This window comes from Lolium rigidum, chromosome 4 (genome assembly GCF_022539505.1).
Source record: "Lolium rigidum isolate FL_2022 chromosome 4, APGP_CSIRO_Lrig_0.1, whole genome shotgun sequence".
Taxonomy (NCBI): domain Eukaryota; kingdom Viridiplantae; phylum Streptophyta; class Magnoliopsida; order Poales; family Poaceae; genus Lolium; species Lolium rigidum.
This window is the reverse complement of record NC_061511.1, coordinates 202,600,562-202,623,118: the sequence shown is the minus strand read 5'-3', so window position 1 is coordinate 202,623,118 and position 22,557 is coordinate 202,600,562. Positions and strand designations below refer to the sequence as shown.

The 22,557-nt window shown below is 43.6% G+C and overlaps 1 protein-coding gene across 1 annotated transcript; it reads right to left on the bottom strand.

Annotated features, from left to right (window-relative positions):
* Positions 1 to 5,465: 5,465 nt before the first annotated feature.
* Positions 5,466 to 12,912, bottom strand: LOC124648055 (disease resistance protein Pik-2-like). The gene is made up of 3 exons (XM_047187880.1): positions 12,664 to 12,912; positions 6,417 to 7,361; positions 5,466 to 6,320 (listed from the first exon to the last, which is right to left on the bottom strand). The coding sequence occupies exons 1-3, from the start codon at positions 12,910 to 12,912 to the stop codon at positions 5,466 to 5,468; spliced, it is 2,049 nt and encodes a 682-aa protein (XP_047043836.1).
* Positions 12,913 to 22,557: the final 9,645 nt, after the last annotated feature.

Genomic DNA, 22,557 nt, shown 5'->3' with positions numbered 1-22,557 from the left:
AAGGAGATGCCAAAGTTCTTCCAATGCGCAAACTGCTTCCGACTCGGTCGGTCGCCTTGGTCTGCAACTGCAAATGCATATTATCTGCTGCTTCGAAAACAATTCCCATTCTCCGCTCGTGTGGTGTTTTGGCGGCAATCAGAACTTCAAAAGAAGCTCTAGTCCGACTCCGATGCACTTGTTTGAGTCACGCCGCAACCAAGGGTGGCACTGTTTATAGGTGAGGGTGAGACAGCCATTCGGTAAAGGTAATTCGGCCGATGCAGCGCAGTAAATCAATCACGTTTTCCAGGCCCACCTACTTGTCCTGTATTTTCATCTCCCTATAGGCTAGTAGAGTTTCAGCATTTAATACGTACTAGACGAAACACGTAAGTGTTTCTAGTGTTACCATCTGTGGTGGCACTCCATGTTTCTCGGTCGCCTCTTGCTTCTCAATGAGGATGACCTAGAGGGCTGACCGGAGGATGAAATACAAAAACAATACATTCCTAGGTCAGTTTGGAGCGTGCTTGCTTTTGAGGACCAGCTAATCCATCCTAGTTTTTGCATTAGAATATATATATTTCTTGGTCGCCTCTTGCTTCTCGATGAGGATGGCCTAGACGGCTGACCGGAGGATAAAATACAAAAACACATTCCTAGGTCCAGTTTGGGGTGTGCTTGCTTTTGAGGACCCATGCATTGCCCACATTATAAAGCCGCCCCATATCTAAAACCAGTTAATCCATCCTAGTTTTTGCATTAGAATAATTGAGATATTCATGTTAGAATTTACATTATTACTAAGCTTTCCATGTTAAAAAAAAACATCATAAGTTATTTTTAGAGATTATACAATTGCTCATATTCATGCAGCAAAGATTAGTAATAATGTGACAACTGATTCTCCAAGTAAATTTTGTGTATTAAGTGCATACTCCAGTGGCCAAATAATCAGCTCACAAATACTCATGAATGTGTAAGCATGCAACAATGACAATGGTACTGGTATAATTCACGCTCAATTTCTGCAGAAGAGTATCTAACCCAACTTAATGGGTACAAATAATTAAATTCAAGAAAAATATAAAATTATTGTGAAATTTTGAGGCAAAGTGAGCAGGATTTCACCATCGATGATGTGGAAATTCACAACATTATCGTCATCACTCATCAGAGGACCAGAAAACATATCATAGCGAATTAATGCATATCAAAAACTTCGTAACAAGTCTGATGAGCACCTCTAGACCTAGCCACCCACTAACAGACTAACTCCCAGTGGTGGCTAAACCGCTAAAGAGATACAAAAAAAAATGATTCTGAACAGTGGGGAAACCCACTGCATATTTCTAAACTAAGAGCTAATAAAATACATGGCTTTTTGGCCTCTAAGCTAAAGGTTAAGGGAAAGAATTCACCAAAGCTATGATGTCAGTATAAGATTTCCTTGTGGAGAGGCCTTGCCAAGGAGGTCTAAGTCATCCTTAAAAAAAGATACGATATATCATAATAACAAAATTCATATCACACCAGCCTGATTGGGCAAATCAGATGATTTCATACGAAGATCTAATGACTGTAATACATCTCATGGGGATGCCCTGAGTAGCGAGTAGTCAGGTCATCCACTCAGCTTAAAGTTTAGAGGAGTTACATTTCGATAGAAACCAACGGTACGTCACGTGAAGTCTAAGCAATAAGAGCTTCGATCTATGAGGTTACATTGTCTATGCCAACCCATTGTTGCATAATAGATACAGAATTATGACACACGAGGCATGTCCATCTCGAGGACCAGTAAACTGCTGGCAGTATGCTTACTCACGAAATACTCAGTAGATGACTACCTGAAGAGAACATATAATCAGAATATCACTGCAGTAACTATAACCAATGTTGATTTTTAACTTAAGTATCTATCTAACATTCAAAACATGATCAAACAAACTATATCAAATCTGTTTTTTTCTTACACCAGGTTTGATGCCAAAGACGTAGTGACTGAGGATTTAGATATATTAGCTTTCTTAGCACCACCAACGGCAGCAGGTATATATGTGAGTGAAAATGCAGAAGAGACAACATAAACATGCACAATGGTTTCAAAGAAAAAACAGGACATCAAGAGGTGAATGCATGATTTGAAATCACCAGCTGCAATGATCGTAGCGACTTCCGTGAATCGTCTTGCCACCATCAGGTGACCAATAACACCCAATCGGCCACATCAAAAAATAAGTAGGAGCAGCAACAAAGTACCGCAGAAAAAACCCTGAGATAAGAACAAAAATTAAAGGATGGGGACATATTGTGAAAAAGAAAGCACGCAACCACGCTACCAGCAACCTACAAACCACTGCCATCAACAACCTCACCTAGCCCTGTCAACCTACATACCACTGAAATAAACTGCAGGTATAATACTACGAAAACATATGAGATCATGCATGAACCTGCTCATGGCAGAACATTTCCTTCAATACTAAAAAAAATCATAGTTTACTTTACTTTTTGATAGATTTGAACATCAACTCATAATTGACACGTGGAAGCCAAATGGTTGAATTTAGGACATACTTCCTTTTTCCGAGACATTTGTGCCAGTTTATAACACTTGCAAATACGAAACACATTCCATTAGACATAAATCCTAATTATGGAAAGACAAAGCAGCTTCTTGTTGTTATTTAGAGTTCTGAAAGATTTAATAGTTGTACTTAAGAAAAGAAGATCTCATATGGTGAAAAGTCCATAAACAAAGTTTAAATCTGGGATAAGAATCTATGTGTCACTTGTAATATACATATCACTTTTACCTTTCCAGCCTATATTATTCCTACCATAATCATTGAATCAACACATTCATAGGATTCCGAAAAAATATTAAGGGTATTGATGTTTCATATCTGGTATAAAGTCAAATAGCTGCAAAGAGAGAGATATCATATTGCTACGGAGAGCACATGATACTGAATGGGCAAATTTATTTGACTTAAATAGAATCACTTAGCTTTAAAATTCGAATGTTACCTTGCATCTCCCAGGCAACCGAGAAGATAATTAAATCTTAGCAATCTGATGGAAGATTGATAGAGAATAAATCATGAAGACACCATGTTCTTTTGGTCAATAGTGTAATAATATAATATATAGTCACTAAAATCAACGGGTTCATTGCAACATAGGCCTTTAAGCTTGTACTTATCCTCTTATGACTCCTATAGCACTTTCAAATGAGCAATTATTTTTCGGCTTCTAAAATAACAATATTAAGGATGCATTTACCGCAGGAGGAATATTTTAAATCGAACTGTAGTCGCAGGCATGAGTTATGAATTAAATTCACACAATTCCATATCCATATGTCTATGTGTAAATAAAGTGATATCCAACAAACTTTAGACCATTTTTAGTGAGAGAATTAACTTTAGATATATAGCCTAATCGGTTTATCCATAGTAAACAAAAAGCTAAATGTAAATGACTCATAAAGAGCGTGCTTCTTGTAATTAGGTTATTAGGACAAAGCCAAGTATGTCAAACTTTTATGTTATTATTAAGAAATGAAGACACAAGTTGGTCCCCGAACCATGCCATACTGAACATCTTATTCAGATAAGTAAATCTAAAGTACCCAACTCATGAACTGTGAATTAATTTCCAATTTATGCAGCATTGTTCTCCAGAACACTATGTGGTTGTTGATTATTTTATTAAGATAATCTTTTCCAAACATAGTATGTTGTCCATTTACAAACTTACATTTCAAATAAGCTGATATTAGTTACTGATAAATAAGTAGCAAATAAACTTGCAATCTAAAAGCAAACAAATCCTAAGACACCTAATTGTGTATGCCAAGAAAAAAAGAAAATGAAAGAGGTTCTCATTGATAATTAATGTAGACATGTTAAGAAACAATGAATTAAACAAAGCATGAAATGTATTTACCACTACAGACGTTTTCTAGGGAGTTCGGTAAAGCCATCATCCTGCAATTTTCATACTGTATTTGAGAACTTCCGAATCTTTCTTTTGGTCAATGGAAAAGAGACACATAAGTTAGCAACAACAATAACAAGCCAGCGATCACCAATACTAATGGACATAATCGATGCTGAGTAAAGTGTCGGATTCTTAACACATCTTAGTCCTCCTACAATGAAAGCAAGACGCCTGATTATTTGTCTTTTATTCATACACAAATGCTTAAACATAGAATAAAAAGTAAATTTTGAAGCCATAATTCATTGAACGGATCACTTAATGGTAAAGAAGAGGAGCTAAAAAATTGTGCATTTTAAACGAATAACCTGCTACTGCAGTGTACTATCTTTTTTCCTTTTTATTGGCATCTTTTTGGCGTTTTGGTGCCCAAGCCAAAAGGCTTCCACATCGTCAAATATCTGAAAACCTTGAATGCATTGTTCCAAGGACTGGGATAGTAGCAATCGCTACAACAAAACAATATCGAATAGTCTCTACAGAATCTAAAGTAAGTCTCATGGTTATACAGCCCAGTTTCAGAGGGGCTACCTAATGAAAGCTCTCTTATAGCTGAATAAAAACTAATCCGCAATAAGAAATTAAACTGAAAATGAAACGACGCTGATGAAAAATAGCTAGCAACAAAGATATATAGTGGCTACCTTGGAAATATGCACCCGAGGCTTCTATGAGCCACAGAACACTTAATACAAATGAACGCGCTAAACGTTAGTGACCTGCAAACACCACAACATTGGAAGATTGAAAAAGTGCAGAGCCGAAAATAAGATGCAGGTAAAGCCTGTAAACTTCACAGCTCTGAATTTAATAACTATTTGGGGTTGCAATTCCAGGTGAAAGCCATAAGGGAAAACCTGGTTGATTATTGGCTCGGTCGCTAGTTCCCGTATTGGCACCTAGTTGATTGGTTTGGTCGCTGGTGGCCATCTATGGCCTATGTGCCTGACGACATGCGGTCTGCCCGCAACTCCGGTTGGAATCAAACGCGAGGTCGCCGGAGCCACAACTGCATACCGAGCAGAGCAGCCACACTGCGGCAGGGATCGAGGCCGGCGGACCAGAGGGCGCTGGGCGTGGGCGGCGAAGAGGGTCGTCCGTCAGATCTCTAGAGGCCGGAGGCGCGAACTGGGGCTGGTCGGGTGGGCCGGTCCGCCTGTGCCGTGCGGGGAGCAGCAGAGCAAGGGTCGACCGCCGGAGTTGGCGAGGAGGCGCGACCTGGGACAGGAGGGAATCCCTCCGAGGGATTGAGGCGAGGGAGGCGCGACCACTCGACCACGGAAAATTTAACTCTGCCCAGAAAAATATGCTCCAATCGCAAAAGGATTACATGTTTAGAATAATAATGTAAATCAGCCATTATAAGTTCGGAGCCCATCTACACTGGTCCCCGAAATATATACAACGACAGATATTATTACGGTAGTACTACTCCAACACGAAGGAGAAAAGGGGGATATACAGATCTGTGGAATTCATACATCTTTCACGATGACGTGCTTCTGACGCTCCCCTAGCTGGCTCAGGATATCTGGCTTCAATGATTTCGCAGAAGCACCCAGCCTAATTTCCTTGAGGCTTGTGAGAACTAATAGCCCGGAGATTTTCTTCAGCCTGCGGCAAGCACCAACTTGTAGCAGCTCGAGCCTAGGCATTGCGTCTTCTTCAAACAGCACCGATTCAAGTTCCCATAAGCCATAAAGCTCCAGCACCACGAGACTCGGGAAATCCGAGTTTTGGAAATGGAGCTGTTTACCCCAGAATGAAGAAACCTTCAGGCGTAGAACTGCAAGATTTGGTAGCATCCCAAGGGCTTGTATGACATCATCTTGCTCCAAACAGCTATCCTCCAGCACCAACTTGCAGAGATTCTGAAGCTGATGGATCCAATCCATTACCCTGACAAGCTTGCCGTACAGCTTGAGGCTCTCAAGCCAGCTTGGTGGCGACAAACCCTCACCTAGACAACCATCTAAGACATCATGTCGCTTCCCTCTCACTGAAAGAGATCGAAGATGATAGTGATCAGCAATGGCACACCAGAACTCCATGCTGTTTTTGCTGCTGATACCAACCACTCCAAGCTTACGCAATTCAGTAAGCTCTCTAAACTCTTTTACAGTGGCATTCCCCTCAACATAGGCACCATCTAGTTTGTGCAGGGCCTTCAGCTGACCAATTCCTCTAGGAACTTTAGCACCACGCAGCTTGTTGTTATAAAGCTCATAGCGGAACAGATTGAGTACATCACGCCTGTTCAAACCACCAGCTACAACTTGTGGTCTCAATAAAACAGGAACCGTAGTCATCCAAAGGCAACATGAGTCAATCTGGGAGGGGACAATATCATGAACGTAACAATCGTACGCAATTTCTATGTCAGCCTCTCGCTTGACATTTTTGCTGAATAATATATTATCAGATACGCGAAGGTTCTGTAGCAGCCCAAGATTGGTGATTGTTCTTGGAAACTCAAATATTTGTGTACCTCTAACATCAAGTGTTTGGAGGTGCCGCAAATTCCCCAAAGAATTAGGCAAACAAAAAATATTCCAACATCCTCGTAGAGAAAGGTACTTGAGGTGACGGAGTTGTCCGACACGGTCAAGATGATGATCTCTCAACCCTAGTGTGTCTTCCAAATCGAGAACTCGGAGGAACCTCATATTCTCGGAGATGAAAAACGGTCTCCAGTCTCCAAACACGGTCAGTGAGCGTACGTGAGACAAGTCCAGCACACCCGGCAATGCATCTCCATCCCTTTTCCAGTTGCTGCCTATGACAAGATGGCGTATTGGACCTTGTGTGCTACTCAAACAACATCCATCCTCCAGTTTGAAGACAAGGTTTTGCTCTCTCGCCTTTGAGATGCATATTTCCCGGATGATATCATGAAGTTGGCAAGAATTAATTTTGCAATTGTAATCATTTGCATCTTCCCCTGGCAGGATCATACTCCTATCCAAAAGCTCTTCAAAGTACCTATGACCGAGCTGCTCGGCAGTAATTCCATGGATGTCTCGTGAGTATCCCTCTGCAATCCACCTCCTCACTAGACGATCCAACCTAATTACTTGATCTTCTTGAAATATTGACAGGTACAGAAAAGCAGACTTGAGATAATATGGCAAACCATCGTAGCTCCTCATAAGAACTGTCTTTATTGTCCTAAGTTCAGGATTGATCTCTAGTTCAGCACTGATACGATCATTCATCATTCTCCATTCAATAGCAGTTTTTGGTTTAGTGGCTAGAAATCCACCTATGGTTGATATTGCAAGTGGAAGCCCACCACACTTCTTTAGGATAATCTTTGCTTGCTTCATCATAGCCGGGACAAAACAAATTTGTTCAGTGTTGTCTTTCAATACCTACAACAGATATAATTTTCAAATTAAGTACTTCAATTACAGAATAACTATCGCTAAATTAAGACTATCAAATACTATACTTGTTTGTGCTAGCTTTAGCCTGTGGCTCGTGGAAGCTGAACTAGGATAAAGCCATTGTGAAAATAACAATAGGAGCTCAAGTAAAAAAAGATCATATTTCTACATTTAAAAAGTTGTCAAAAAATCTCACGACTTAACTTTTGAGTACTGTTTGGACACAAATTTTCTTGATTCTATTTATACATAACTTGAACGCTTTAAAAAAACAATTTTAGAGGTGTTAGTAACTTAGAGCAATCCGTTTGCAGCACTTTTTATTTTTGCACGGGAAAAACTATGCGAGTCTTTCCCATGATATTCATAGAGAAACTAGTACTTAATATTTTGTTCTTTTAAAATATTACATATATTCTGATTTAAAATGCATTTTGAAATATAATTGCTATGGAGCTCACGTGTTCCTAGGAAAAAAAAAAAGAACACGATGTTTCGCATGTGGAACAAGGTTGATTAAGCTTCCATTGAACTAGGAATCCCTAGATAAGATGAAGACATCCAGTTATAACTCTTAGAAATAAATTTGTGTATTTCAACACAAACTTTGGAGATAGATTATCATGTTTCTTTGCGAGAATTAAATTTAAATGTATCATTACTTCTCTCGTAATCCATGTCTCCCCACTATAGACCCCAACAAGAATAGTTTCATACAATGCACGAAAATTCATATAATTTCCAATATCACTTACTCTCTCCTTCCGCGTCGCGCCACCCCTGGGAGATCGATTTCTTCTCCCCGGGGACATGTCACTAGACCAATTAAAGATTAGATTGTCCCTCTGATTAGTGTAAATCCAACTTAGAAATTCCAATTCCCAATCCAGATTTCCCCGACCTTCAAATTTCGGTGAACATAATGCAGAAATCGGCACCAAAATCAACATGCTTGTAGGCATGATCCCATTGCGCAACAGAACACGCAAGATAGCACGGTCGACTGAGGAGTAAAATTCCTCTAAAACCGCACCTAACGGATCATTTATACCATTAGATGAGTCAAAATTATAAGAGTCGGTCCCCAAAAGGAGGCCAACTATACTCAATTGTGCCACCAGCCGAGTATATTTTCCCCTCCCCCACCCTCCTCCCCACCTTGCCACTGTTTCCGCATCCCCGCCTCCTCGCTAGCGCCGACGCCCCCGAGTCCGATCTGGAATGGAAGTGGCGCTCCCTTCCTCAATCTCGCCAAGCCACCACACTGGCTCAATACCTTCCAAGTCGACCTCTATGCCCATGGTTTTTTCAAGGAAGGTCGCGGACAAAAATCACGGTGAACGTCACTACATGGGAGATGAAGGACAACGGAAAGGGTGCGGCCAAGGTCACCTCGCCCGAAGCCACGACTGCTCGCACCCCCTTGTTCTGGAAGGAGCCCGACGAGAGAGGAAGCTGACAAAGGCGATGAAGAGGCCCGGCGGCCCAATGTCCACTTCGGTGGCCGAAGCGAGGAGGGAGGAAGAGCATAGGCTTGCACTAGAGGAGGAAAGGTTAGCAAAAGAGAAGAAGGTCGAAGAACGTTGTCTCCCTTTTTTCGAATGGAGGGTGAAACCCCCAGCCTCTGCATCGAAATGATGCATACAACCATCTTTATTAAGTTATTCAACAAAGGACATACAAAGAGTATAAATAAAAAAAACAAGACTCATGTCAACATGTCTTATGCCCGGAAAACACCGAAACCCCTCCATCAGCTAGGAACCGGAAACATGGCATACCCCGATTTAGCATACACTTAGTGAGCACCTCATGTACCCACTACAGAAGTTATCACCTCCATCGAACCGTTGAGCAATCTTCATAGTTAAGATCTGCACAAACTTCGCAAATCCTGCCGATGAAGCCACCATGGCGCCAGACAACACCTCCTCCATGTGTGCGCACATTAGGTCGCATCTTCCATTGAGACTCTGCGATGCCACACTGCAAAGACCCACCGTCATTGACGCGGTAAGAACCATGCTGCAGCACCCCACTTGTCACCTCCATCCAACAGCTACTCCAAAAACAATGCCCTCATGATGGAGCGTGGCGTGGAAAGCGTCGGCATCGTCCAATCTAGGATACCCAAATCTGGGGTTTCGCCAGAGCATCACGAGTGAGTAAACGCAAAATGCAACGACGATGTGTTAAACAAGGTAACGGCGTGTATATGCCGCCATGACCGGAGCCTTATCTCGGTTTTCACCAGCAACCGTGTCTCCTCAAACTCGCCGCGGAGACAAGATATGGAATCTAAGAATGATACCTTCGGCAGAGAAGGAGACAACCACCATGAAGCCTAAGAATAGCGTCCCCGGCTTCCTCATGCTACAGGCATAGCCCAGTATCGATCGGGCTGATGATAAAGACGACAAGATGAAGAAGTAATTTGCATGCGTGGCCCGTCCGAGCCTATCTAGGCCTAGATCGGGCCTTCTTGCATGATGCCACCACCTCGGGCAGCCTACAGCCGCAGGAACACCATGCTCCTGGGTGCCGCTACCCGCACCAAGGGCACGGGAAGGGCCGGCGATACACGCCACCGCGCCCCGAACTCCGACCAGGAAATCATCCACGCCGTACGGGCTTTGCCTGGCGACATCGTGGGCGGCAGCTTCGGGAGGGGAGGTCGAGGAAGGAAAGTGCTAGAGGAGGCGCCGGTGACCGTGTGACGCGCCTCCGCCACCCGGGTGCGAGAGGGTTAGGTTGTGGGTGGTGGTCCTATTGTCGGCTGGTGCAGAAGGGTTAGGTCGCGAGTGCGCTGACTTGGAATGGATCCAAATTAACATGATAGATGCCATGACAAGAATCTATTATGAGCGCACTCCCAAGATATCCTAGCCCGTGATGGTGGTTGTTCTGGCCTTGGTGGAGGTGGTATTGGTGGTGGTGGGCCGTGGACATGGAGGTGGTGACAACATTGATGATGATTTCCTTGGCGGTGATTAGCACATACGTTCTCTAAGTTGTTCGGAGGTGATGCTAGTGGCAGATGTGATGGTTTTTGGAGAGCTACATGCATCCCGATCGACGTGCTTCCATTTTAGATGAACTTAATCCATGCGGTGCTTTTAAATGGTCTCTTTGTCGACTCCATGTGCTTGAGGGAGGGACATAATACGGCCACATACATCAGCTCCCTTCTCCAATTTTCTATACGGAGCCATGCAATGCACTAGAGTCTAGAGGGCAACTCAGACACGATGTCTTGCACTAGTATAGATATGCACGAGGAGCAAGCGAGAGGCTCCGCTATGCACGAGCACAAAACTCATCGACATGCATGGCCGAGGACCACGACACAACACACGCAACTGCCCGACTTATGTATTCTGTTTGGTGCGCCAAGGACCACTTTTCCAAGCGCCCGGGGGCCAGACCCTGCCGATTTGATCCGAACTAGACGACAAAAAAGCCCCGAGATGCCACGTCTGCATCGACACGAGGTCTTCATCAAACGCAAGACTCGGACCCATGATGCGCCGACCCGCTCCTCATCACGGCATCGACAATCTCAGGCTGAACCACCTAGACCGAGCAATTTATCTCTCAAAACGATCCAGGGTCAAGCCAAGCAAACATTGGCATCTACCGTGCCATCCACACCCGAGCTGTATGACCACATGATCATCACCCCGAGACTACATCCAGTGCATCCACGAGGAGCACATTAGCATCATCCATACACCAGCCTGTGCCATCTACTTCTTGGGTGATGGTGACGCTTAGGTCAACATGGTGTTCATAGACATACCCCCGGCACATCGCCCAAATTAATGGGCACACATCATCAGCTCAGCGATACCGATGACGGCATTGACCACGTCACAAAAACAACTACGTCGACACACCGGCATCACTAATTATGATAACACCTAAAATCACGCAAACGGTTTTTCCGAGACCGTTGTGTGCTTGGTGTGATTTTTCCAATTCTAACAAAACTGGTGGTCTCGCGATCGTGCCCTCTGACATCTGCAAGTCGCCTCCACACGGCATCTCCGATATCTGCAAGGTGAAAATAGTCTACAACTATCGCTCGATCTGTTCATAAACATAGGGCAATTTTGTTTTGTGCCCCCGGCCATGTCTATACAGACTAGATAATCAACCACAACTACCTCGATCATGGCTACTACAGACTAGATAATCATGATTGGATACATCGATATCACGACTATATTTACGACAACGCATGGACAACAACTCCATTGAAAGTGTCAGCGTCATCACTAGAGTCCGCGAACTCCCAATTTGATTGCGGGAGGTGATATAGGAGGGATAGGGAGGATGCTAAAGGGGACAGAATCATGGCCCGAGGTGCTAACCCATCATAATTTAATTGATAAATGACGGAGCGCAGAAGACGATGGAAGCAATACAAGACTTCAAATCCAGCTGCAACCGCCCCGCTCCGCTCTTACTACGACTAATGGTGAATGTTAGAAGTATATTTAGGTGTGGTTAGAGATAAAAGATTACTACCTACAAACTATAGAGATAGAGAGAGATTAGTTTAAAAATAGCATTACTTGTCATGTACTCCATGTCTCCCCACATGTACCAGAGGGGAAGCTAGGATGTCTTTTGATTGGGTTCATTGCTTTATAATACTAGGTTCAGAGTATGAATAAGCAGTAAATATGTAGTGACTATAAAGGGACTAATCAAATTTTATTGGGTTCATGTGAACTCAATGGTTACATGCTGGCTCCGCCACTGACATGTACTCTATATAAACCGCATGAGGACCAGATCAATACAATGCACACAAGTAGGGTTTCATACTATTTTGAACAATAAAGGCACACCATAGGACGAAGTCATCCTCCTTTTCGAAAAAGGTTCTAATGGCATATTTGGCCCCCCTTTTTAGGTTTAAATTTGATTTTATTCAAAATTCAATAAAGTAAACCGGGGTATGATCTCCAAGGCACATGAGTTCTCGTCTATATATGGTTAATTATTAGACATCCAAATATCTGTTAAATTCAAGACCTCAATTTTTTACCACTCTAAATAGAAAATGACTCTTTCCTCTATTTGGAATGGTGTGGAAATTTTCCAAGACGCGTTCTTTTATGTATATACAAGACTATCGAGGCGTAAACAATAATTTCTTCCAAGAAGACATGACTTTCAATTTTTTTATATTTTAACTGAGAAAAAATGTAAAGCATAGTAAAAATATTAAGTGGACAAAAACTCATATGAAAAATAAGAAAGCAAGTTATAAAAGTACCTTCTTTGTGAAGAGGTCAAGTGCATCATTATCTGTAAGACCTTCGAGACTGAACATGTTCGTGTCATCTCTTGAACAATGTTCGGCAACATTTTTTTCTCTTGTGGTGATTATGATCATTCCAGCATTATGCAAACAACCTTTGACCAAATCCCATTCAGAAGTGGATGATATATCATCAAGAACGACAAGACAATTTTGAGTTTTCAGTAGCCGGTCTAACTCCACCTTCAACTCTTTACTATTCATCAGTGCTATGCTCTTCTTTTTCTGCTGCTCAGCAACAAAAATGTTCTTCTTTGGCACTCTGGTTGATGTTTCTCCAGGAGCATCTTCCTGAATACTTTTCTCAAGCTGCAAAGCCAAATCTCTAAGGAGTATTTCGGGGTTAAAAGGACGCAGTGCGGTGACCCATGCATGCTTCCAGACAGCAAGCTCTTGGCTTCGGTACACGCTTCGGACAAGAGTGGTTTTTCCCAGCCCACCCATTCCCCAGACTGAGATCACCTTACAGCTTTGGTTGTTGTCCGGTTGACCAACTAACTTGATAACAACAGATTTCTCCGTTTCTCGCCCAGTAAGCACTCCATCAACCAGAGCCAGTGTTCTGCTGCGATCAAACTTCTTTGTAGCAATTGGCTTAAATACTTTGTGTTCACCTGTAGTCTTGTGTCCTTCATCTTCCTGCTGTATTTCGCGTGTGGGCGTTGATGCATGCCCAGCCTGAACAAAGAGCATTTCTATGAGAACTTCTGTGCTTGTACTCTACACATATGTAGAAAAAAGGTCCACTTTTCAACCATGAATTGTTGCAAAAGGTCATACTTGAACCGGTTCTTTTTTAGTTTGAACTATCGAATCATTTTACTTTAACCCTATGGCCCTATCCCCTGCACTTGCCTAGGCTTCCTAGCTGCGCGCATCATGCGTGAAACGATTGTGCTTGCGTCTCGTGCCAGCGATTGTAATAATTAGTTAAACTTTGGGTGATTAGCGTGACTGGTTGTTGCACATCACTTTTGAGCCTCCAGTTGTCCACGATGGTGGGCAAACCGGCCAGGCTGATAGATCGATCGAATTAATCCAAATCAATGCCCCATTCAGGCACCTATCGACTCCTGGCTGGAAAAGGGAAGTAATATATTCGTGCAGAAAAGTTAGGTGTGTGTGCGACAAAATTTCATCCTACTTGCAGCTTTTGGCCAGGCTTCCAAAAATTACTGGGTCCGCCACTGACGTCATTTATGCACGTATGCATCTTGCCGTTTCAGAATTTTATGCATAAAAACAGAAAAAGGGGAGCAATCTTCAGAATAGATCTGAAAGTAGAAAACCCAAATTTTTGGGAAAATAAAAAAGTAGCAAATATTGATGATTTCAAATTTCCAAGCTCAAGATGATCTTCCTTGGCTGTGCAGGCGGTTTCAACGAAATGCTGATTCGGGCATTCATGTAGCAAAGAACAAATGACACATTGGTCTGTTCGGTTGTAGAATTAGGTGGAATGGAATGGAACCATTCCATTCCTTGGAGCCATTCTCGCGTTCGGTTCAGGGACAGGATGGAATGGAACCGTTCCTCGAAAGGGAATATTCCACCCAGATGCGGAACGCACCCGTCCGGGCAAATCGGCCGGATGAGGTGGAATGTCTCGATCTGCATGCTAATCCCTCTCTCTCCCATGTGCTAACCCCTCTCTCTCTCCCGGCCGGAGCAACGCGAGACGGAGCACGCCGCCCTTGCCGCCCCAATCTCGAGCACGGCCGGAGGCGCGGCGACCGGAGTCCGCCCCAGCCACGGCCCGAGGCGCGGCGGCGCGGATGCGACCAGCCACGGCCGCGGAGGTCGCCGGGCGCGGGCAGGCGACGGAGCGGGGACGGTGGCCTCGTCCAGGCGTGGAGATGGCGGCCTCGTCCAGGCGCGGCGCGACGGCGGCCTCCACCAGCTCCGGCCCCGAGCCTCTCTCTCTCCTTGCTCCCGCCTGGCCGCCACCAGCTCCGGCCCAGAGCGCGCCGGCGCAGCCCGACTCCGCCACCCGGCCACCTCCTGCTCCGGCTCCATGCGGGACCTGCACCCGAGGTCGCCGGCGCCCGGCCGCCGCGCTCCCCCAGCTCGCTCCCAAGCTTCCTCGACCAGCGCAAGGACAAGGCCGCCGTCCCCACGCCTAATTAGGCTCTTTTTTTTGCGAAACACAGTACAATCAAAGACGCTCATACATACGCGCACACACTCACCCCTATAAACGCACACACGCACACCCTACCCCTATGAGCACCTCCAAGAGACTGCGTTGAAGAATTGATCCGGCGGGTCTTGAGATTGACGAAATCACCACAGGCGTCTCGCTGTCGACGGGAACGTCGCCTCCCACTGAAGAATATTCCGCCTTTATGAGACACCAAAGTGTCAAATATGGGATTTGAACTCTGGTGGGCTTGGGTGCCACTGCCCTCCTAACCATCCAACCACAGGTTGGTTCTCTAATTAGGCTATAATGAATAATGTTTAGATTAATTAGGCTCTAATTAATTAAATTTTAGATTAACTCCATGTGGTTCCATTCCCTCCTTTCCACATCAACCGAACGCAAGTATAAAGTGGAATGGAATGGAGTGGAATGGAATGGAATGGAAATTCCATTCCACTTCATCCTAAAACCGAACACATGATATTGCTTTTGTTGGACTGGCGCCTCATTGATCTTGGCTATTCGGGCTAGCCGTTCATTTGGATAACCAGAGGGAATGTGTTCTCATTATACAGCGGACTTCATCCATTTGTTTCCTAGGACAAGTGACCACTTCATCCATTTGTTTCCTAGGACAAGTGACCATTCCGCGCTACTCAAGGTGGTTGAAAAGTCTGATCATCGAATGTCAAAACCACGGGATTTTAATTACCTACGTACTAGAGATGTGGACCAAGCACGATTATATTATGATAAGATGGTGCAGTCAGCATGTGGGGAGAGTCACGTTAAGGGTCATGAACTCATGATTTACCTGGCGTGTGGTTTCGACTATGAGAGGAATCCTCCCATATGAAACGCTGGAGTTATAACACCTTTAGTTCTGTTTGCTTACACATTAAAAAAAACTTCGGTGCGCCCTCGACTAAGCTAAAATCAACACTCTAGTGTCTTGATCTTCAGGAGTCCGGGGCATTGAAAAGGAACTTCATGAGGTGTATGTGTGATAACCCAGATTTTTTTGTTTGTTTATTAATTTGACTTGTAAAATATTTAGCTTCTAATCATTTACATTTTTGGCTAATCTCTGGTATTTGAATTTAGATTTTAATCGCTACTTGCAATAAAATTTGGAGTAGTCAATCTAAATGGAAATAACTTGACCTGATTTGGGTGTGTATATTCTCCACTACAAATGCATGTGTCAGTGGAGCTACTCGTGTGTATTTGTAGAAACATTTAACACTGCATGTATCATTATCTAGTGTTAGTTCTAGACGTGAGATGATTGGCTAGAAAAGGCAACGTGGCATCTTGCTAGAGGAAGTCAGCATTTGTGGCAGCACATCAGCTACGTGGACTCGCTGCATGGGGTTCAGAAAGAAATGGTGCTCAGTATGCTCACGGCAGGACGTCGGCAACGATTCTTTATTCAGTACGTGCAACCGGCAAGCGGCAGGATATTTTGGCTAGTGCCGTCGATCAGCTCTATAAATACCTAGCGTTGCTACTCGGTGAGAAATCACTGTGTTCACCGGTCTACCAACATATACAGCGAGTAAGGTAGGGCTTCCATGCTGAGAAAGAAATATAGAAGAAGATGCTGAATAGACGCCGAAGAAAGCCATGCCTTATACAGTGGAGAAATTTAGTCATAGAGTGTATGCATATTTAACCTGGCTAATTGATCGATTTGGAGTCGTGCTGACATAGTTCATTCTCTTTATACCGAGGCAAGTAGTGTCTTTTCCTAATCCCTTGATCTGAAAGTAGTTGTTCTTCTAATCCTTTGGTTCTGCTAGTAGATGCTCTACTAGTTCCTTATTTTCATCTCAGATGTATCTTATTTTAGATCATGCAATCTTTGTTATCCTATTATTATTGTTGCACCATGATTCATGATCATGTTTGATCTCATGTTGTGGAGAGAGACGGGTAGTCTTCTCCGGCTTATTGGAATCGCGTAATCTGCGGGATCTCATGTGGAGCCTTGAGGCTATTGTATTTACCTCAAGATAGTGATTATATCACTTATCCCTGCTATCCTAGTCTTCGGTATTGGTATCACGACGGCAAACGTATTGTACCGGTCACAGTTCAAGTATGGGACTGTCTGTGTTCTCCGCTGGGGACGGTCTCTGTTCGGGAACGTGTCGGTGATGGATCCGTAGGAGCGACCGACATCAGTAGGTCAAAGTGTCCGGGTCTTAGCGGGTAAAAGAACACTGCTTGACTAGCGCAACCTAGTCAAGACTGTCGATGTCGGAGTACCCCTCTGCAGAGTGTAAAAGCGTTAATATTAACTCCTGTGACTCCCGGGTTGGGAAGCTTGCTGTCATGTGTGATGTCAATCGCTTCCGTTTCCATTTTTGTTGAACTTATCTTTCGTTATTCCTAAACTCAATTCCGTGAATTCATTTCAGCTAAAGATCTTGTTGACATTCCTTTGATTTCCGCTAACCCCTTGATCATCTACTGTTTTCTTGTTGTCCTACTTGCTGAGTATGGTCTCATACTCACCCTTGCTTTCTCATTTTTTTTTACAGAAGTGGCTATGATTTGAAGATGACAGCGAAGCGTAGGAATAGTACTACGGGAAGGGAGAATAAATGTGTATCTTGATTCGTGTAATAGAAAAGATATTGAATAAAGTGTTGTTTTAGCTTGTAAATATGTCTTAGTTTGAGCCTTACATGTTTATAATCGCAAGATTATAAATATGTGGCGTTGTCACGACTAGGCCCGGTTTCGGGGCGTGACAGTATGAGCGGGAGCAGTTGATGTACAAGCAGCGGTCACGCCACGATTGGATCAAATATGGCGACAGGAATCCACCTCTCCCGAGCCCCTTCACCTAACCCTAGCCGACACCCTCCCCATCTCCTTCCTCACCACTGCCAGAGGAGGCGGCGGGGCCCTTCTCCACCGGCGGTGAACCCCTTCATCTAGCGGCGGCGGGTGGGCAGCGGGGTTTCGGTGGCACGATGCTGCGGATCTCCATAGGCGATCTCGGCGCATAAGGCGGTAGTGGGGGCTCCATCCGCCCAGTGGTACAAGCATGTAGCTATAACCAACGGAGCTCAGGTCGGTGGCTATAGGCGGCGGGGTGATTTGTCCTGGCTGTGAAGGCTGCTAGGCACCATGGTGGTACATACCACGTTGACGAGCTAGGTGGCCATGGCCATGACGTGGCCCCTCATGGCGCAACAACTTCGGTGATGGTGGCAGCACCGACCTCGCGATTGGTGGTGATCTAGTCGGCTGAGGGTTTAAGGGAGGCGAGATGCCTGTGAAAACTTACTTTGGTCGTGGTGGACGTTGGTGGCACCTACGCGTCGCTACCTTGTTGAAGGCATCGTTGATGCAGCCTTCGTCTTCTTGACCAGGCTGCTCCATAGGAAGCCCCAGATCTTGGTCTCTCGGATCGGACGATGGCAACGCACGGTGCCATTCTCCCACCAGGGGGCATCTTTTTTGGCGTAGATGCTGGCTCGAGGAGCTTTGATGTGTGGTTCTTACCGCGTCGATGATGGTGGGTCTCGACGGCGTTGCGCCGCGGAGTCTCGATGAAGGAAGCGTGCTGAGGTGCGCGCGCAGGAAGGAGGCACCGGCGCTATGGTGGCATCATCGGTAAAATCGACGAAGTTTTTATGCAGAAGATTGCTTGGCGGTTTGATGGCGGTGAAGACATCTGTGGCGTGTACATAAGATGCTCGCTAAGATTCTGCTAAACTAGATAAGCGCTCTCGTTTCATCTAGAGGGTGTTTCGGGTTTGCGATATATTCCTGATGCCAAGCCGATGGAGGAATTTTGTTGTTTTCTAAGCATAAGGACCCGTTGACATGATGTTCATCCATTGCCACTTTGCCAGGTCTGCTAGGTATTGTGTGGAGGCTTCATGTTTTTTGATATATGGTCTTTATCCATTTTTTGTTGGATAAATTTATAAAGAAGGTCGTATGCATCGAAAGCAGAGGCCAAGGCCCAAGGGTTTCGAAAAAAAGGAATACAAAGTATTTTCAGAACAAAGTAACCCATCAGAACTGGAAGAATAAATTTTGTTTCTTGACGCATGAGGATGGTAGTCCTTGTTCAACAGATGATGAGATGCGGGATTGGCCCACAACTTTTTATAGCAACGTACCTATCCTGCTGACTCATGTCACACATTTGAGTTGTTTTCCTCGAAGCTACACCAGGTAGCATGCAAACCTTGCGGATAGTACTACACTACTATAGGACTATGAGATCAGTTGTGGTCAAAGAGATAATTTGCAGAATTTAAAGGTTCAATTTTTTTTGCAGAAATCTTCTATTTTCCTTGGACCAGGATGCAGAACTAAATTAAATAACAATCTTAAGTCTCCCATCGGTACATGTGAAGCATTCTCCCAACACTACCTAGGACTGCCTACGGTAGTCGGTGGCTCAAAATATAGATGCTTTTAACATCGGGTAAAGTAAGGGTTTGAAGGGAACGGCATGTCCAAGCCGGCCAAGGGAGTTATTGGTAAATCTATTCTCTTGGATTACCCAATGAGTTGCTTCAGTTTCTCGAAGAAGCAATTCAAGAAATTAAGTTTGGTTTCCTCAAATTTTTGGTTGGGAGACACATATGGGCAATGGAAGGTCATTGGATCGGGTGGGACAGGAAATCCCGTGCCAAGAACTCGGGGCAGCCTCGATTTTAGAGATTTTGAAAGCTTCAATCAAGCGTTTCTGGCTAAACAAGGTTGGTGCATGCTTACTGCCCCGGACTCACTCTGTGCAAGGGTGCTTAAGGTTGAGGTACTTCAAATATGGGGAGTTTTTGTATGCGGGGCTTCGTATACTTGGTTGAGCATCATCCATGGAAGAGCTCCTTAGAGAAGACCTCATGTGGTGGATTGGTGATGGGTCAAACATCAAGGTTTTGTAGGACAAATGGATCCTGCGGAATAGTGATCAACACCCACAGGGGTGTAAGAAAGATGTTTGCCATGACAGACCGAAAGATTTTCTTCTCCAGGTGGGGGAGTGTGGGAAGAACATCAATTGCCTCTCTATTTTCATGATCAAGATGTCCGATATATTTCGAAAACCCATGTTGGAACACTAGGTTAGGATGATTTTCCTACTTGGAACCACACTAAATCTGGACTTTTTCAGTCAAGTTGGCTTATCATCTTGCTATTCAGCGTAAGAGACAACATAAAGACTCACCTGAGTCCTCCCGGTCATGTGATCAACACAAGGGATAGAGGCTGAATGAGAATGTCCTAGCAGTGGGAACTGAATTCAAAGACCGGCAAATTAAAGACGGAATTTCATGTCTAGCGTGCGGCAAACAAGATAGTTTGGTTCACCACTTCTGAAACTGTTCACACTCAGCTGTGTCCTAGAACATGGTAGCTTAGGATACGGGTGTCTTGAACTCTCAATGGAAAAAAACGCAGTCCATCTGTCGTGCCACTATGATCTCGAAAGCTGGTTATTGGATTGGACTGGAAAAGGGAAAGGGGAGAAACCCAAAGTCAATCGGGAAGAAAACTGCTGCATGGGTAGTGGAATTGTTGCACATTCATGGTCCATCTCCAACAGCACCAGCCAGGGTTTTGGAGCACTATTTCCGGCCTGCTCACGGGCTGGAGTAAAGTTAATGTCGATGGTGCCTTCAGATCTGCAGAGAACAAGGGTGAGGGTGGTGTAGTCATTCGTGCCTGCCATGGTAGCTTCATCGCAGGAGCTTGCCATTGTTTTCTCACACTGCTGACAAGGAAGGTGTTGAATTGATGGTGTGCAAACAGGTTCTACAAGTTGCGAGCTTCAGCGTGATGTTTCGAAGACAGGAGGTACTGACGTGGCAGAAAAAATAAATAGGGAGCGCCACGGTCGATCGAACTACGGTCCGCTGGTTAGTGAAATAAAAACCCTTCTTTATAGTTTTGAACAAACCATAGTTCGTGCGGTGTGGCGAACGGGAACAAAGCTACTCATCAAATGGTGAAAGATGGCTGCGATGATAATAATGTGTGTAACGTGTGGTTTAGCGTTGCACCAGATTGTATTATGAACCAAATTGTACTAAATTCAGCTACGGCTTAATATAATCGCAGCATTTGATCTAGAAAAGAATCAATAGTATCAGTTTTAGAGTTCAAGGTTCAAAAGTAAACTTTGGCAATGTTGGAGATTTAATTGTGGATTTTTTATTTACATTTTGTGGACTTCAATTGCATGATTTAAAATATGCTCTCCAAATTATCTTTTTCATAAGTACCTAACAATCTTTCTAATTAATTTTTTGCCCCAACTCAATTTTAGCTACCATGTCTTTTTCAAGTAGCATATGCTTTGACAGAAGGCATGTCTCAGAAAGTTAAAATGTCTCAATTTTATCTTCCATCAATTTTGATTTTTTCGTTAAATACTCCTTCCGTCTCACAAATTATTGTTTAAGAGAAGGATAGTGTCAACCTTTTGAAATTTTGACTATTAATGGATGCATGAAATTTGGATTGGTATACGAGTGATTTTTTCTCCAAAATTATTTTGACTAATATTTTTTTTTGGATTTTATAATATATCCTGATTAAGCTAATGCATGGCCAAAGCAGTATTCGCCAACAAAGTAAAAAATCTAATGGCCAAAGCTATATTTAGTAGACTGTCTTAATATAAAAATTGATTAAATTTAGAAGACAAGAAGAAATATCTCTTTGCACCAGATTTAACTAGTTAACTTAACTGAGATTTTATAAGCACACCAAGTAAGTTTCTCAGAGGTAAGAGTAGCATCTTGCTTGTCACTGCAAGATATTGCTAATCATGAGTCATCTAACATATAAACACGTAGTAGTTCATGTAATTTGGATGCATCTTCAAAGTTTCCACTAATTCAATTTATTTGCACATCAAATTACTAGGTAAAATTCAGGTTCATTTAGTGTGCATCTATGTGTGGATAAAAAGAACACATTTTGAACATTTATAGAATCCCATATAATTCACCGACATGTAATTGAAGAAATTAATTTCGATCAGCTGGAGGAGTCCAACCTTCAGTTTTTCTTCCATGTCGGTAAGCCCTTCATTGGTAGCAAACATCACCGTTCTAGCACTGGTCATGCTGTTCTCCACCGTCTTCTGCAATTATATGTGAAATGAAAATAAGAAGGTATCATCAATATAGCAAACGAAATAAATGTATAACAGAAGATATACCAGAAGAAAGATTTACCTTCTTGTGGAAAAGATAAATAGTTTGATCACATGACAACTGCCTGAGCTCCGACACTTGGTACGGTTTCTCGGTGCACAAGCTTGCAATTTCAACATTCTGCGTTGAAACAATGATTCTACTTTGTTTCTTGTTGTTGGGAAAGTACTTTCTGATGCAATGCCACTCTTCTATTGTGGATAGGTCATTTATCACAATCAGGTAGCTATTGCTACACAACTGTGCATTGAACACACTGACTAAATCACCTTGATTCATCTTCTTCATCTTTGCAAAAATGTTAGCCCCGACACTTGTTTCGCTTTCTTGCTTTCCAACTTCATCATAGGAATTTTCATAGAATTGCCTCACCATGCTCTGCAGGAACTCCCGTGGATTGAAAGGATATCTCAACCTAACCCAAGCACAGAACCCAAACTTTTTTAATACCTCTGGATCATCATAAACCTCCTGGATGGTGGACATCTTCCCATGATCACCGCTTGT